A 17992-nucleotide genomic window follows, 5' to 3' on the forward strand; every position below is an offset into this window, starting at 1 on the left:
TTGCCAATTTGAGCTAACTTTGAATTATAATTCTGGGGGCGGGGTAGACGGAGGATGTGGATTTTAATTAATGGATGCCAACCATTTTTGGGAAGTGAATCAATAGTTTTACGCAAATATCCAGGGGCAAGGCAGATTCTGGGGAAGTTGCAACGCGTTGGGCGGAAATGATATCGGCAATTTAGAACGGGTTTACGGGTAAATATTTAGGATTCTTAATATCAAAATTGGCTGCGTTGATGACTGTTAATACTTTACAATGAATATAGTATATTTGCTATTTACGTCTGCAGAGACCGGTCACAGTTTCATCATTAATTTTCGTTTGAATGCGTCTAATTGGATCAGTTCAAATCCATATGAAGAGAAAGCGCCGTTCAAAGATCCAGAAATATTTTCAATCTCCCAAATGCAGAACAAATTCAAAGACCCCTTTTTGCAGACTGCCAACGCCGCCTCTGCCCTTCGGATATTAGTTAATTAACTAGTAGTCTGACCGAGGTGCTCAGATTTGGCTAAAGCTTTGGGATACTTGAGGAATGTCTGGACAGCTAAACCGGAAAATAATTAGGTTGAGAACCATTTGTACGTTGCTTTGGTGCCTGGAAACTATCTCGTTAAGCTGTATACATTTTTTTAAAAAAGATTTCCAAATATAATTACGAAATGGTTAGCTTTAATTTTTTGTATCACAGCGCCAAAAAGGATATTAATTAGTAACATCCACATATAATGTTTCCTAAGAAACTAATAAAAAAGGTTTGGAAAACTGCATTTACCATTCTCTCTGTGCACTTGGGATAGCCATATGTAATTCCTGTCCCGAAAATGTAAAAATGTACATTTGCCGCATAAAGCCCTTTCATTTGCCACTTTGCTCTTTTTGTGTGCCACTGCATACAATGTACACACTTCATTATTTAATATAAAATGCATCCTCACACGCACACCTGCGCACAGGGGAAGACAATTGCTGGGCAAGGCGATGCGATGCGATGCGAATGAGTAAAAACGTTATTTAATTAATTCATTTTCATTAAAAACACGACAAAATGCGACGGCAGATGAGGAAGCCGAGGCGGGGCGGGGCGGGGCGTGGCGGTGCGACGCAGGACATTAAAGGACGAGCAGATGCCTGCTTCTCCCTTGTCCTGTCACGCTGCCTGTCATTTACAATTTTAATCTCGTTGTGCAGCAGTTTAGCTTAAGTTCGGACGGCGGGATAATGAGCGGCCGGGTCCGCGCTTAAGGATAATGGAGCCTGCAGCCGGACAGGACTCCTCCTCCATCCACTCCATCTGTAATTAAAGAAACGCGCATGCAGCCAGCACTGCCTTCACCTGGTCGGTCGAGTAAGGGTAAGGGTAAGGGCCAACGACCAAGTTGGCTCACAAATTTCATGGCTAATAAATCACTTTTAATATTAATAAAACATAAATCATGGCCATCTAAAAACTTGGCCTGCTACCTCCTCGATGCTGCAGTCTCATTTTGGCGCCTTTTGTTCGATGGCAAAAAGTTTCGGAGGAGTCTTCCAGAAAAGGTACCTCATGAATGTGCCAAACTGGTGGCGGATGGCGCGGGATAAGCGTGAGATTGAATGGGGTTTTAAAGTTCAGGTGGGTGAACGTTCTTCACGGAAATCAGAAACACACAAAGGGCTCGAAGCTATATGTGGATAACAGTCTCGAAATAAAACATACGAGTATTTCTGGTTGTTGAACAAACCAATAAAAAGTTTTGCAAACATTAATATGTATTATTTGATCAGATTATTTGTTGTCACATAAAACTTGTATTGATAAGCAAATAAAAACAAAAAAGGAAACTGTTTTAAAAATTGTGTTTAATTATTTACCAAATCTCTAATATGGGACCTAACAGAAATACACTTTGTCGTTCTTTCCTTTAAGTAAATGTTGAGTGGTAATTGATTTCCAGATATGGCAACAAAGTGTACGATTCCGGCCATAAGAGGTGCACATATATTCTATTCACAAGAGGGCTAAGATACGGTTAATACCTATACCTAATCATTATGTAAGCAAACAATGCAACTTGTTTTTGGGAAATAACTGGCAAGCCTTAATTTACAACTGGGCAAATAAACTGTTTAATTCACTGGAAACAAGAGACGAGGATAAAGGCTTCCAACGAGTGACTCAAGATGCACATATCCCAACAAAGAAAGTTAATGTGATGTAAGAAAACAGGAAATGCATGGGAATGCAATGAGCTGAATAGACATTCCAAGAAGAAATAACTCGATTGGTGTAAAATTTGGTTGAATGGCCTTGAAAGGAATGGATTGGAAAAGCTATCATACCAATAATGCAACTGACAACTGAGTGAACATGCGTACGAGTATGTGAAATTATGGAGGCAGCGATCGACGGGCAACGGAGTAAAGAATTGAACAAGGGATTGACTTCACCTCACTAGTGATTTCTGAAATACGCAGTCACAACTCACATAGAGACTTCGCGAACAACTTTTGAATTTGACGTTTTTTAAGAATTACCTGTTTCGAGAAACAAGAGAAGCTCCGAAACTGGTCCAAAGCACTGGCGAACACTCAAAAAAAACTTGGAAAATAATCAACCAACACTTGTCAAAAACTCTCCTTTTGACTTTCTGCTCGAGTAGTTATTTCACTCGTTGTTGTGTTTCGTGCAACTCGAAAACCTTTTTCGAAACTTTATAATTCTTAGTTTGGAACTGAGTCCTTTCGTGTCTCGAATCCACTGGACTGAACTGAACCGACGCGCTAGGAAGTTGCCCGAGCACTGAACCTGTCGCGCCAAGCGCGTTTCGCATTGGGCCGACCTAGCGCAATGTGCTCGTCCTTCGGCAGCACGGGCGTCCCGATATCCGATTTCCCAATTTCCCGACTCCTGGCACTGTGGAGTCCCGAGTCCCGAGTCCCATGCCTGCCATCCCGAAGCCAGCCGAAGCGGGCCACTGCGTCCGAAGGACACCTCGTGTGGCGGACGAAGCCGTCTGTGCTTGTCCTCTGGCAACATGTTGCCAGAAACATTTTGAAGCTGGGTAATTTAGCAGGGCAACTGCCCTTACTTGAAACGCAGGGATCCGCATAAGTGATAGTTTGGGCTTACCCAGTTCACTTTTATTGGCTTAAAGTCATTTTAAAAGAAAACAAAAACCGAAGTTGTTGAATTATTTACGATTTTTATACAATAATCTGTATTATTTTGGAGATAAACCTAAAGAAACAAGATGTATTGTATATCGCGGAAAAGCCTGATCATTTGGATACTTTTGGTTTATTCAAATTTAAAGTTAGCATACAATTTGAAGTGCTTCTGAAACTCATACAGAATGTATATAAACTGACTTTACCTGATTTTTTGCCGAATATTTGTTGAGGATATTATTTTGGGGAAAGTTTAAGTAAAACAAAAGCGTATTGGGAAAAACTATAAAGTAAAAAATTTATCTTCATATTGCATTCTCGCTTTTAAAGGCATTTTACTTAAGTGTCCAAATACGATTTTAACAAAAGAAAGAGGACGCGACAAGTGTCGCGACTATCAGATATCTATTACTAACCTAAGGGAAGTGCAAGGGAGAAGGAAACATGCAAGCAGAAGATAGCGATAGAAGATGGCCGTTTTCTTAACTTTTAACAGGTTTCCAATAGTCAGATTCAAACAATTCTGTAAGTAATAAAATTTTATATAAATAATAAAATAAATATTATTTTAAAATAAAATATTAAAATTATATTTTTACTCATTTATTAATCTTACCGAGCGCACATTCTTCTTCCTTTTACACACTTGTCAATGGATTTCGTATAGTGTTTAATTAAGTGGTAAAAACAAGTTTTGTACATTTAATTTTTTACACATCTTCTTAAATAGTACTGCATAGTACTTAATAGTACTTAAATAGTACTTAAATAGTACTGCACTTGTAAGTAAAGTGATACAGGTGGGTAGCTGTGGCGATCATTGCAGCTAGTTCTAAACATTCTTTGAACAACTGAGATGTCCTTAATGTTCTGGATTCTTCCTTCTCAAAATATAATTACGACTGCAGGCGCTAAAGGAGCGTTAAATAACTTAAATAACTGTGGCTTTTGCAATCAAAGTCATTTTGTTGGCGCTCTCCTTCCTTTTGGGAAATTCACTTACCAGGTACTTAAAGGGGACTTCTTCGCCTGCCTTTTCCCCTTTCTCGGATCCGGGTTTTCCCTTCCCATCCACACATCACTTTGGCAAATCAAGGAGACCAATAAAGGCAAAAAGGCGACAACACTTAGTCAGCCAGGTCGCGATGAGAGCGAGAGTCCTTGCAGGATCCCCTGCCTATCATAGGTCGTCCTTTCATGTGTGTGGGAAAGTGGGTGGATAGGTGGGTGGATGGACTGAGGTGAGCTAGGTAAAAGCACTTTTGCGCTTGTTTTAATGAAATTCAATGCGTCGACGGCGGCGACGCCGTCAAACCTTTTCACCAAATGAACACGAAAATTTTCATCAATGTCTGAGACAAAATGTGCGAAATGGGGGTCTACGTATGCCCGAAAGTAACCAAAGAAACCCACTTTCATGCTTCATAAGTAAATTCATTTGGCACGCCAGCTCCAGTTCCTCCCATCCTCCCAACCTCCCGCGACCCCCACTACGGGCTTAATGAAATGTCATCAACTTTGAGGTGTTTATTGCGCTGACAACCCAGGGAAGAATTACATCAGCGGTGGGAGCGTGAGTGGATTTTAATTTCCAATAAGCGGGCTTCGAAAGCACTCCACTCACGATGCTAGCCCGACTTGGGAACCAAACAGAGGCACATAGAAATGGAATATGTTGAATGAATGCTGAATGAATGCTGAGCCTCAGAGAAGTCACGCACTCATCTCCGAAACATGTAAATACATCACAGAACTGCGAGGGTCGGGGAAAACCCTTTGAGCAGGACTGAGGTAAACCGAGCCCAAAGTAATCTTTGAGTCTTACTGTCTTACAGGTGTGAGTGTGTGTGTGTGTGTGTGTGTTCTAAGCAGGAAAAACATTTTCATGTATCATAAATTGTCTAACACTTAAAAAGTGATTACGTCTGCGTGTTCCACCCCCGTTTCTCTGTTCCTTTGCGAGGCGATGTAGAGACCCTTCTTTGCCGGAGCAATCCAATCGAGGACATCAATTTATAGAGTTGCCAACGGAGGAGCTTAGCACTTTAGATAAACAATTTTGTGCAAGTTGTTAACTTTTACGATGACTCATTAATTTTGTAGATTTTCGCTCGTAGTTTGAATAGATGAACGGATGGGCCGGGCGGATGTAGCATCGTAGTTTCTGCTGAATTGTTGTTTCACAAATGTTGTTTGTCGATTTTAATGATGTGACACTAAATACTCGTGAAAGGCTTATTCTCTAAAGGTTTCGCATGCCCCGCATCCTGTTTGGGCCGGAACTTTTGCATAACAAAGTCCTGGGTTCCTGTTTCCACAAATCCGCAATGCATCCTGCCAAAAACAATAAACATCTCGAATTCGTAACAGTTGACAGCACATCATATAATTAGTGGACTTTGGCCTCCGATTCCGGATTCTGGATTCGGGATTCCGGGTTCCGGGTTCCCAAGCCAAGACCGGAGGGACCAAAAGATGCGTGTTAAAAACCATATCGTTCCGGAGATGGGCAGTCGAGCGATAGCGGTTGGGTTATGGGGCATGTAACTAATCGGCATAGTTGTAAGGTTGTGGCATCTAGGGAAATCACAGTTTGGGGATTGTGCCCCTTATTATTCTAGTTTTAATTCCCATTCAGAAATAATATTGTGTTAGTTCGTGGAGTTCTGTCACATTCGACAGAATGTTACACACGGTTATAGAGGAATAGCATTAAAGTATTTCTTTGCCTTATGTTAGTCGTACAAATAATGATCTCAGGAACTATATAAGCCAGAAAGCAGCGAAATCATTTGAATTTTAGGTCAACTTATTTCAAAGCTTTTTTTGGTGAATGGGTTACATAAAACAAATGGGTTCGAACGATATAGCTAATTCTTGTGTTAATCGATGTGTTTTGAGCAATCGTGTTGAATGTTTACCAAAGAATTAGCGTTTGCTTCTTTTGCAACTTTAGTTAGTTAGTTTAGTTACTGCAAGGTTTTCTTTGTTTCACCATAATTATAAATTATAAAATGCACAAAATAAAACAAACTTCTACTCAACATGCTTGATGAACATTTATATCGGAGAGGATTCAAAGTATGCAATGCTCTAGAGAAAGAGACGTTTGTCACTGGCGGGGAAGTTATCAGAGATTGAGTACTACCCCCCAAATCAGTCACTTTCCGCCTTCCTCTCCCCTCTAAAATAGAATGTGAGGACCAGAGGTCCCGACTTTCACGGCTAAAATTTGATGTTCGGAAATCAACAAACTTGGCCCCTGCCCCAATCGAAGTTCCCATTTTTCCGTGACGTCCCTTGTGTTTGATGCTTTATTGGTGTTGTCGGGCAAATCGCTACAAAATGTAACTACTTAACAGCGACAACATTGCCACAAGACGTTGCGGGGGTCAGGGGTCACGGGCCAGGGGCCAGGGGTCAGGGGGCGTTCGGAGGACCTTATGGCCTGGCAAATTAAGGAATTTTCATTGAAAAAAACTTGCCAGTCACGCAACAATCATTTGGCCCGGGTCAACGTCGACGAATACCAGCTACACCGAGAAAAAAAGACCTAAGCACCAAAATCAAAACCATAATATCTACTTTATATACATATTGTCAAATAGTTATGTAAAATTAGTATTACAAATTTTAAATCAAGTTCAGTAATCTTAAGCCCAAATAGAATATTGGTTTGCATAAATGAGGGCCTTTATTAAATATCTTGGAAATGTTTTTTTCTATTAATTCTTAAGGCATTTAATATAACGCTTTTCTTCACTACTAGAAAAATGTATACAATTTTGAATTACCTGAAAGTCAATTTTTCAAAGTCAAAAAGAGCTTTATTCACCCAATTCAGACACAGCAAGTGTGTTTAAGTTGTACAGCCCCTGATCTTAGGGCTCTTTTTTTTCGGTGTACCCTCAAAAACCCATTTCCCCATCTCCCCCGCACCCCTCGAGCCTTGGCCTGTCCATCAGTGGAAATATGTGCCCCCCATTTTCGCTGCAACTTCCTCTGTCCCACACTTTATTATTTCTTATTGAATAATTATGGGTCATTTGGTTGCGGCGACGTGGTGGGCGTGGCAGTGGGCTGTGTACGGGGGTCAGGGGTCAGGGGTCAGCTCGCCTGCCACCTCACGTGCTTATCTTGTTTCCGTTGCTTCATTTAAAAGTTAATGACTGCTTTTAATGCCAGCGAATCGGACTTGTACTTCAGAGCGGGTGAGCTTCAGCTTCCGGTCGGTGGCCGTGTCACCAGACAGGCAAATTGATTAGGTTTAAAGGCAAAAATCATGGCATACATTAGGGACACTCATCTACACCCACACCCATACCCAAATCTACATCCACCCACCCGTCGACTCGTCGAGCGACTGTTCCCATTAGGGGCGAAAATGTTAAACAAATTGAAAGTCACGCAACAATTGACCAGCCCCAGCCATTCAGAGCCCTCCCCCTGCCGCTCTAAAAATAAAAAATAAAAAATAAAAAAATAACACTCTATGAAGAGAAAGTAACCACATTAATGTCGGTGGTTGTCTCGCAAACGCCAGCGGCTATCAAAGGCTAATGTTATTGAATCATTAACACCTGGACTCTCGCCTGGCTGCTGAAAAAATGATGCCATAAAGTTGATTAGAAGTCACTTAATGGCAGCGGATGTGCAGGTTTATTACAATTTGTAACGAGAGCCCCCAAAGCTCCGGGTGTCCTGGCAGTTCCCGGCAGTTCCTGGCAGCTCCTGGCAATTCCTGGCAAGTCCTGGCAAGTCCTGGGGCTTCTTCGGGGCTCCGGGGGCCTTGGGGGCTTCCACCGCGTCCGACATTAGCGCTTATAAAATATGCAGCGGTCGCGTGTCTGTTTCCAATAAATACGGGGCACCCGGCAGGAATCGGAATCGCAGTCGGAGCCAGAGTCGGCAATCCTTGGACCACGACCACTCGGGCTGAACCGACTCGGACCACACTGAACTGAACCGAACTGAGCTGAACTGAGCTGAACTGAGCTGAACAGAACTGGCATTCCATTCCGGCATTCCGGCTGGGACCACGGCACTTAAATGGCCGTAAAGACAGCGACGAATGCTGTTCGAAGTTTGAAGTTCGAGTGGCGGGTGTTAAGCGATTTGGGCAAGAGCTGCGGAGTGTTGCCGTTTCGGTTGATCTGGAATGGGCATTAGCGGGTACATAAACACGTACAGTGCAGGGCACAATAATAGCATCAGAGAGAATAAAAATTCAAAGAAGAAATGCACCCAATACGGATGCGAAAATAACAACAATATTAGAATTATGTGGTTTCATAAATGAGTTTCGCATTCAGCTACATTTTCTAATAGGATTGCAAACTGCTAGCTAGTTAAATAAAAGTATGGTTGGGCCTACAAGAAGGTATTTAGATGCATTTTATAAGAAAGTCTTTGGAGGAAATGCTATTATTGTGACCGCAACTTTTTATTGGCTTTTTTCAATGATTGAGCATACCTTTTCTACAGCAGCTGACAAATAATAGCAGAAGGACTAATTATAATTGATCATACTCTAAAAAATGATGATAATAATCCAATGTTAAACATTATACATATATAATATGAAAATAAGTCACAAAATAAATGTTGTTCATTTTCACTTCTTATAGAAAAACGACTATTGTTAATAACTTAAATACTATATCGGCTAGTTTAACAAAGATGGGTCATATCATTTTTTGAAGAGCTATTCTTTCACAATAAACCTATTATTTATAATTTGGTATTATTTTCCCTAATTAAATAAGCATATACTTAGAAAACAAATGAGATCAAATTGAACTGATCCCGATTCCTTTCAAGTTTAGTAGCATAAGCCGCCTTCTTAGTGACTTTACTGCTTCAGCACTCTTCCTCCGTCCCCATTATGTATTCGCAACGAAGGACATCATATTGGCCGCGCCCTCGTCCAAATTGTGGGCGTAGAAAGGACGACCGAGGACTGGGGACCGAGGACCAGGAGGGATTGGGAACTACAGGGACAGCTGATGGCGTTTTTAATGTTGCCAACAATTTTTAAGTAGCACAAAAATGACGCAAGACAGCCGACGCGAGGATGGTGAGTTGGGGGCGGGGTGGGGGAAGTGAAGTTCGCGGTGGCAAGGTGGACGGAATTTCAGGTTGACAGCCAGGAGGGCAGGTCGCCTAAAGGACTAAAGGACTAAAGGGCCGAAGGACTGGCGACGACGTCGTCGCTGGTCGACGCACGCTTAAGCATAAGTACTTCCGACTTTAAAAGGATGTCACATCCGGTTTCGCTTCTGGAGCGTGAAGCGCAGACTGGCGACGCGATAAGAGCCTGGCCAGAGAAACCTGGGACCCTGGTATCCTGGGACTCAGAAACCAAGAGTCGAGAGTCGAGAGTCGGGAACCGGGAGCCGGGGAATAAGAGTCTCAATTTAAGGTGCAACAGTTTGACAGGCTTAAGCCTTTTCGCCTGTCCCTCTGCTGCGCTTTGTGCTTCACAGGGGAATCCCCGGCGAAGTTCTCCGGGTGAGGCAACCAAAGTCGCCATGAAGGAAATGTGAAAAAAGCTGCTTAGAAGGCACACTTTCTGCCAGTGTGGCCATGCCTGCACGATAAGGCGGTCATTCCGAATCGGATTGCACCTGGACTTCCGTCCAGGAGATATGCGCCCTGCAGGTGGTAAGAACAAGGTGACAATCAGGACACACAATCCCCAATTATCGATGTAATCATTTGCTTTTTCTATGATTCTCATTAATTATTTAAAAAGGTTTCTTTTTTACTTCTCATACATTTTATAGATCATCCAAATAAAATAAGAAGAAATTGATTCTTTTATATTTTGCCATCAGGCGAAAGGTAAGTAAACCAGAAAAAGTAAGTTCTAGAATCATTTTGAAAAATGTCCAACATAAAGTCACCAAAAGTGTCAGTAAAAATTTAAGATATTTTTTTTATAATTTTTGTACAGCTTGTTGACAATCTTTAAGATACACTGTGGTTGCCAAGCGTGCACCTCGCCGATGATAATGGTAGTGATGCTGATGACGATGATGTTGTAATGGGTTTGGGAACCAGCAACCCTTGCGAACTGAGACAATGGCCTGATGCTGACATTTATGCAGTTAGGCAACAACAATGAATGCGAAATTGTTGTTAGATGCGAGGCAAACGCGACAATGACAATAGAAATCTGCCTATCCCCTCTGCCTACGCCCCAGGAGAGAAGGCATAAAAAAGAACCAAGATTGATGAAGAAGCGCAACAGCAAAAACAATAAAATGTATCTAAGGCGGGCAGAGGCGCAGGAAGAAGGGGTAAGGGGTGGAGGAAGGGGGCAAGAGGGGGAAGAGGGGGAAGAGGGGGAAGAGCAGACCGTTAGCATCTGTATCTATGACAATCTGCGGCAACAATAAAAAAAGAGGAAGGACTGAAAAGAAAGAAACACGCAGTGTTTGTTTCCACGGGCAAAGCGCCAAGTGAAGGGAAGAAAAACCGGCAGCAGAACGAATTGAGATCGGCTTGGGCTCTCCACCCCCCTTTCCCTTTCCCTTCCCCTCTCCGCGAGTGAGGGGCTGGGTTCAGCTTAAAACAATACGTTTGACAAAAGTGGAGTCAACTGCAACGGCTGCAGCCTGCACGTTGCACAATGACAGTGGGCTTGCTGGGTGGCTGCGGCTGTGCTGAGTTGCTAGGCTGCTGGGCTGCTGCCACCGCATAATATGTGTAAAGCCAAAAGGATTTGTTATTCGAAACCGAGCGAAAAGATAAATAAACAAAAGAAGATTCCTTCTCTTTTCTAGCCCCACTCCCCTGCAAAGCAGCAACCACTCACCACCCACCACCCATCGCCCATCGCCCACCGCCCACATTGTGGGTGGTTTCGGTGGACAGACAAAGGCTCCAAGGTTCCTGCTGTAACAAAAACCAAGAAAAAATACCAGAAAATTTTTAATAAGTGCCACAATGCAGCAGCAGAAATAAAACCGAGATGGAGGAAACAGCGGGAAGATACAGGCGCAGATACAGATACAGATACAGATAGAGACACGGATACAGATACGGATACACATACAGAGACAGTGGAAAATGGAGAGAGCAATAATGAATGCCCGGACACACACACACACACACACACACACACACACACAGTGAAGCACATGTGTGTGTGCCGCCATTAGAAGTCAGCCAGGGGCCAAATACCAAACACCAAACACCAAAATCCAGACAGCCACGTTGATGGGATGTCAACCAAAACGTTTGAGCGACATGGCCAAGCGGGAAGAAATAAAAATTGTTGCATTCCCCACTCTCGGCTTGTCCGCTTTTTGTTGCAGTGTGGCGGGTCGTGCGCGCGAGTAATCACTGTGGCCATGCGACGGCCTCCATCAACTCGGTTCCTTTATTGAGCCCTCTTATCAGCCCTCATCAAATTGGGTCTTGTGTATCCGCTCAATGGGGTAAGTAGAGGGTCGCTGTACTTTAGACTATGTCTATGAATACACCGTGTTAAATATCAAATCATATTTCATTTCTGCTCTTAACTTGATCTTAAACAAAACCAGAATATGTTGGTCTTGTAACAAGACTGCTGAAATGAGTTAACTTAATAGTTCACATTATTTATTTGAACGGGTTACTACCAAGCAATCTGAAAGTTTATATTTCGTTTTCCTGCCGACTCATCACTGTAACTTGCGATCTGTGATCTGTGATCTGGGCGCAGTCACGTAGTCACTGTGCGGCTTTATTTCCTCTGCAGAGTTTGGCATTCGAACGAGGACATAAAACATATTTAGGCTCGCCGAATGCCGAAGCAGAAAAGGATACAAACTGGGACGACTTGTGCTCATCCGCCCCCTTCGAACTGCAGTGCAGCATGCAACAAAAAAAGAAGAAGAAAAGTGCACAAAAGCCGACAGCAAATGCAAATAACAATATAGCAACAAAAAAAAAAGAAAATAGTGGACCAAGAAAATGGCATTTCAGGCGGCGTCGGCAAACGGAATTGCAAAATGCAAACAAATAGTGCACAATTTTAATAACTCACATTTTGCGCCAGCGTTTGGCGGTATATTCGGAATTAAAAGGGAATTCCAGCGGGAAGGAGCAGGTTATCCTGCACACGGGGGGCACGAGGGCACGGGGGCACTGGGGTAACGGGGGATTGTGCCCCCCTGTCGGTCGGTTGGTCAATTGTTGTCATTGTTGGCACTGCGGTCTTTATTTTTGGCCCACGCTGGGAAACTTGTTGGCCGATTTTCACTTTCCAATCTCCCCCAAAAATGTCGCCACAATGCGATCGAGTCGGTTATGATGCGAATGACAGCGATGATGGCGATGATGAGACATGAGTGCTGTCAACAGGCCGCAGACGGATTTAATGATTCAGCCAACTCGACCTGAAAAAGTAAGTGAGCAGTTTGCAGTTTGCAGTTTGCAGTTTACAGTCCGACTTTATTATTCATGTCCTTTTTACAGCCCATCGATTATGGCAGGCTCTTTAGTCCGGCCATAAAGGTACTGCAATCAATGAAAAATTAATTGTTGCAATATATATGATCTTAAAATGGAAAAGCATGTACGCCAAAATCGGTAAGATCGCTTTTTCGTAGTAATGAATAGTTATGAACATATCAAAATCTCAAACGCTGCCAAGTTGTAAGCCTGCAATTAGCAAGTGCTAGCGACCTTTACATTATTTACGTTATTTATCCGATTTTAATTAATGTTATAAACAATGAGGGATTGCCGCGTATCCTTTCGGGTCATGTATCCCTTGTATCCCATGTATCGATGCCCTTCAAACCACTGCAATCCGAGCTTGATGGAATGCTTAACAAGTGTGAATAATGAGCCGTATATGCCAAGCGTTTCGCCCACACCTATCGTTCGACCAGGAGCTTACATTATTTATGTGGATAATTAAGGGTGTGTGTGTGTGTTTTTTTTTTTTAAATTAATAACACCTGAAATTATTCCGATTCGGGTGCAATGCGCGTGATTAATGCAAGAAGGACGCACACAGGACACCGCCACTGCCGCACATATGTTAACCGATTGTTTGCAGAGAGATTTTCCAATTTTTCACTCTGTTTGTTTGTTAATTTTGTAAAATTATACAATTTAATTGCACACACGAGCCGCAAACGGGAGCATTGGCCATTTGGGCCAAAAGTTTACCTTCTGCGGTTTTTCACGTGGCGCCGAGTGAGTTGCATGTGCAACAATATTCGCATTAATTGTGCGACTCTAATGATGCGCGGTCTCCTCTCGTTTTATATTTAATTAATGCGCAATTTTCACTTTTAGTCCAGTTGGCATTTCGTTTTTGGTGCGCTTCTGACCATCGAATTGAATGTGCCACGCCCCCCCGGTGCCGCCTTTCGCCCACTTCCGCTTATCCGTTTATCCGTTTATTATTGTTACCCGAGTTGATGAATCGCGCTTAATTAGCCGTTCGAAATTTCGCAGCCCAATTTAGGCAGCTATCCGAAATAAATTAGTTGTTTCAATTACATTCACTCCCCCCCCTTGCTTCCATGATTTAATAGATTTTTAAGTTCGAGACAATTGAAAGCACTGAGCTCATGGAATTATAGAGTGATTCCTGATAACATAACTCTTTGCTTGGAGTACATATTGTTTTCGGTCTTTCCCAGTCGCACATTTCGTTTTCGAAATGCAATTATCTTGAAAACAGCAACAAGCGCTGATCCGCCCCCTGAACTTCCGGCCCCCTGAACATTCGCGGCGTGGCTGTCATCGGCAACCTCAAAACTCATCCTCACCCGGCCAATAATTTAAATGTTTTTCGGCTGGGGGCCCTGCCAATGCGGTCCAGAGGCCAACATCAATTTAAAATCATTTAATAAATTCCCACTAAATTTCAATTCCGTTTTCATTAAATGCCACATAAATTATACGCACTGTGATGGCCGGGGGGTGGTGTTTTAGGGGGTTATCCCTGCCGCTCGGTGGGTGGGTAAGCCCCACTGAAGGGGGGGCGGTGGAGGGGGGTGTTGTCAGCTGGGGCCGCCAAATCGCGTGCTACCATATTCCGCGTTCGTTTTAAACGCCGCGCGCCATTTGCACATAAAATGCTTTTAATTTTTCGTTACATTTGTCCTCTCTTGTTGTTGTAGTTCTTATAGATGTTGTTGCTGTTATTGTTGCCCCGCCCCCTCTTTGGTCCAACACCCCCACCCCCACCCCCACACCTTTCATCCCCCGTCGACGCCTTTCGCCTACTTGGCCACATTTTCAATTCGACCTCAATAAAATTTACGCCCAAAGGCTGTAGACGAACGGTTGTGCGTGGCGGCGGGGGAGGGGAAGAGGGTTGGTGTTGGGGGGGCAGAGGTCACAGGCGAAGACAACCGACATCGAGGGAGGGGCGGGGGAGCAAGAGGTCCCAGTCAATACTCGCATACTCTGCCACCAAAGTGGCCAGCTTTCACGCCCCTCTTGCCACACAGTTCAAATAAATTATAGATATTGAATTACTTTTATTTATATATGTACTTTAATTTAATTAGTTCAATCGTATTTAAATCGCAAGTTAGTTAGTTGGAAGTGTTAGGCGCCGAAAGAGTGTTCCTTATTCGTTGTCATCTGAAGTGAAATACAGCCAATCGCCCGCTGTTGTTGTTCTCGTGAGTTGCTTTCGTTGTTGTTTGCAGCAACTCCATCGCGCCCCATTGCCCAAAAAGTGTTCATTTCCTTTCTGGCGTGTTATCATCGCCACTTCCGGCAGCGGAGGCAGCGGAGGCAGGGAGGAGAAGCGCGACAAGGACGACAGGGGCGACAGGGACGACAAGGACGAGAACTTGGACTTCGGTCGACATTGAATATTGGCAGTTAATATACAGCTGCCTGCCCTACGCGTATGTACGAACATATGTGCGGCATGTGGCAGCAAGAAACCGCCAGTTTAAAGAGTGGCTTTAAGGAACCTTTGGGGGGCCAATTGACACCCCGCCCCCTTCCCCGACGACCTTGGGCGGGCAGCAGCAGCAGCAGAGTAAAATAGAAAACAGAATAAAAGTTTGCCCTCGGTTCCAGACGAATGCAAACACAATTTGAATGCTGCCGCTGCCAGCAAATCGAGCGGAAAACATCCACCGCCAAAGCGGCTTTTCCGCAGCGGGAAAAGTGCACAGAACTTTTCACTTAATCGCTTTTCGTTGCGTTTGAAGGAAAACAAACAGAGCTAATTTGACTTTATCTCCTTGGCGTCAAGTCTCGTTTTTGTTCTCCTCTTCCACAGTCACACATTTTATTTGCCTGGACCAATTTCGCCCATGAACTTTAACTAGTTCTCCAGGCCAAACCAACAGATTTCCAAGGATTTTGAATGCAAAAGTTTTCGCAATGAATAATATTGTAACGTGAGACAAAAATAGCCTTTGTAGGGGCAATTACACCTAGTATTTAAATTTTATATATGGTTAGCATTTTACGATAGAGAAGGGACCAAATAAATGCCTTCCAGTGATGGATCAAATAAATATTGAAGAATTAATCAGATAACTATATTTTATTTTATAAGATAGTAAAAAAATATGCATTAACAGCTACACTCTTTGAATATTACATTAAAGATTATAATTCAGTGTTCAGTTTGGTAATATTAGGATTAAAAATTGCGACACTTCTATTCCAATATTGTTTGAATATTATATGTTTTAGTAAATAATAGTACGCTAGAATACAGCATATTTTACTTTTTTCATGGACCTCTTAATATTTCAGTTTTTCCAAAATATTTTACAAGCCATTAAGGAATACGTTGGTGTAAAAGTACAAGAGCTCCATCAGGAAAACCGCAGAGGCCACTGCGATGAATGCTCCACTGAGCCACCACACAATCTCCAAGTCGCCGATATTCAGGGGCTTAAGGATCTCCAGTTTGCTGTAGTCCTTGATGCTCATCTTGCCGGCCTTGACCATATCGTAGAAGCTCTTTCGAATCCAGTGGTGCATTAGACCAGCTTGATGGACACTGAAGGTGAAGTCCTTCAAGGGCTCCCAGTAAATCGAATCAGGTGCCATTACAGCGCTGGTGGGCATGAATTCGCAGAAGCATAGATCCCAGGACCAACGGAAAACGGGCTTGGAAAAGTGTCGTTGTTGGATTTTTATCACCATCCACTTGAGGAAGGGCATGGTGTAGGCCCACGTAGTGTTGAAGTGGTTGCGCAGATCGATCAGCTCGTTGGGATCGTCAATGAGGTGAAATATGCCTGCATACCGCGCTCGGAAAGCCTCATCCATGTCGTAGAACTCGCTTCGCATACCCAGGATCTTCCTGTCTCCGCGCAGCAGATCCTCAAAACTGGCGATTCTGTCTTGATAGGGCGGATAGATCAGGAGCGATAGCAGTTGGGCACTGCAGGTGGTCAGCAGGAGCAGGGCCAGCAGGTGGGGCACGATCCGTGCCGGCCTTGAGTTCTTCAATCGGGTCAGGCAACTCAGATGCGTGAACAACAGCCTGGCTGCGAGGATGATGAGTAGCAGGACAATCGCCAGTGCTGGACACACGATCCGGCCGAACAAGTCCGAAGTTGGTAGCGGTTGCTCCACCGGCAACATGGTGCACCAGTTGGAGATCAGCAGCGGATAGCTGTACTGATGGATGCCCCAGAGATTCCGCTTGGTGATCAGCGTGGTGGTCAGGCCGACGTCTATGAAGCCCTTCGCGGAGTACTCCAACATGTAGCTACTATCAGAGGCCGAACCTGCCCGCCAACTGGGACGCACTACCTCCAGACCAGCATTAACCCTACCGGCAAACGTGGCCAAGAAGTCCCACAGGTAGCCGGTAATCTGGTCGTCGCCTCTGGCATCGCGATAGAAAAAGGTGTTCGGTGGCGACAGATCTGGCATCACACGCAGACGATGTCCCCGCAGATTATCCAGTTTGTGGGTAAACAGTTGCCCATGTCCGCCCTGTCCGCCCGAAATCCGCCTCTTTACCAGCTCGAAACTGGGAAAAGCTTGGAAGGTGTAGAGGAACAGGGAGGGGTGGTAGTTTCGGAAGTACAGCTCCACATGCAGCATGCTTTGGCGCACACAATACGAGAGATACTGACGGGCCAGCGATTCCTGATCAGGTCCAGCCACCTCGATGAGCAATCGAACCACCGTCCGCAGGTGTTTTAAGCTATTAACCAGGGTTTCCAGTTGTATCGCAGCACTGGAGTCCATCGGCAAGCAGGCCAGTACCAAGAGGGGCGAGTTTAGCCGATCGTAGAGGTTCAGGTACGAGGAGCTGCGCTGCCACACGATCTGCGGATGGGCAGTCAGGTTGCGCTGCCACAGGACCCTCCAACTGCAGTCGAGTCCTGCGGGATTGTAGTACACCAGTGTCACCAGTGTGGTCTCTCCCCTCAGCAGAAAATGAACCACCATTCCGTAGAGCTCCAGCAGCTCGGCGGAAAGGCCAGTGCTCCGATCCAAGCTTGCCAACATGTCGCGGACATGAATGGAATCGACTGACCAGCTCTAGAAATGTTGTCTGGAAAATGGTCTGCACTTTGCTGTGTGCGCTACTCCTTATCGAGAACCATCTGGTATAATTGACCTGGGACAATTGCATCTGGCAATTCTAAAGTTTACACAACGAGCTGGCTCGCTCATTACAGCTCCCAAGTGTTTGCTTTGGAGCCATGAAGTTGGGACTGGATATTCCGGAGAATTGCATGGTTCTTGGAACAGTATAAAATGGATTTTCAATCTAAAAATGAAAGGTGATAAGTGATTGATGTGGATAAAGTTTTCCTATCCAGTGTGTTCCGAACTGCAATATGTATGGGCCATGAAGCAGATAGTTTTAGATTGAGACACATGCAT

At 44.1% G+C, this 17992-nt stretch overlaps 2 protein-coding genes across 4 annotated transcripts in view; both read right to left on the bottom strand.

Moving 5' to 3' along the window:
* Positions 1-2618, bottom strand: part of LOC120456652 (protein amalgam) — a 36807-nt gene extending 34189 nt beyond the window's left edge. For all 3 annotated transcript variants that reach the window (XM_039643583.2, XM_039643584.2, XM_039643582.2), the window contains exon 1: positions 2522-2618. The gene's annotated coding sequence lies outside the window, so the exon portion shown is untranslated. The remainder of the gene's footprint in view (positions 1-2521) is intronic.
* A 13289-nt stretch (positions 2619-15907) lies between these two features.
* Positions 15908-17611, bottom strand: LOC120456790. Its single transcript, XM_039643809.1, has one exon. The coding sequence runs from the start codon at positions 17609-17611 to the stop codon at positions 15908-15910; it is 1704 nt and encodes a 567-aa protein (XP_039499743.1).
* Positions 17612-17992: the final 381 nt, after the last annotated feature.

Source organism: Drosophila santomea, chromosome X, assembly GCF_016746245.2.
Source record: "Drosophila santomea strain STO CAGO 1482 chromosome X, Prin_Dsan_1.1, whole genome shotgun sequence".
In the NCBI taxonomy this organism is placed as follows: domain Eukaryota; kingdom Metazoa; phylum Arthropoda; class Insecta; order Diptera; family Drosophilidae; genus Drosophila; species Drosophila santomea.

What these genes read in the sequence shown, in the direction of transcription:
- LOC120456790 (XM_039643809.1), bottom strand. Translation starts at nt 17,611, where the DNA reads ATGTTGGCAAGCTTGGATCGGAGCACTGGCCTTTCCGCCGAGCTGCTG.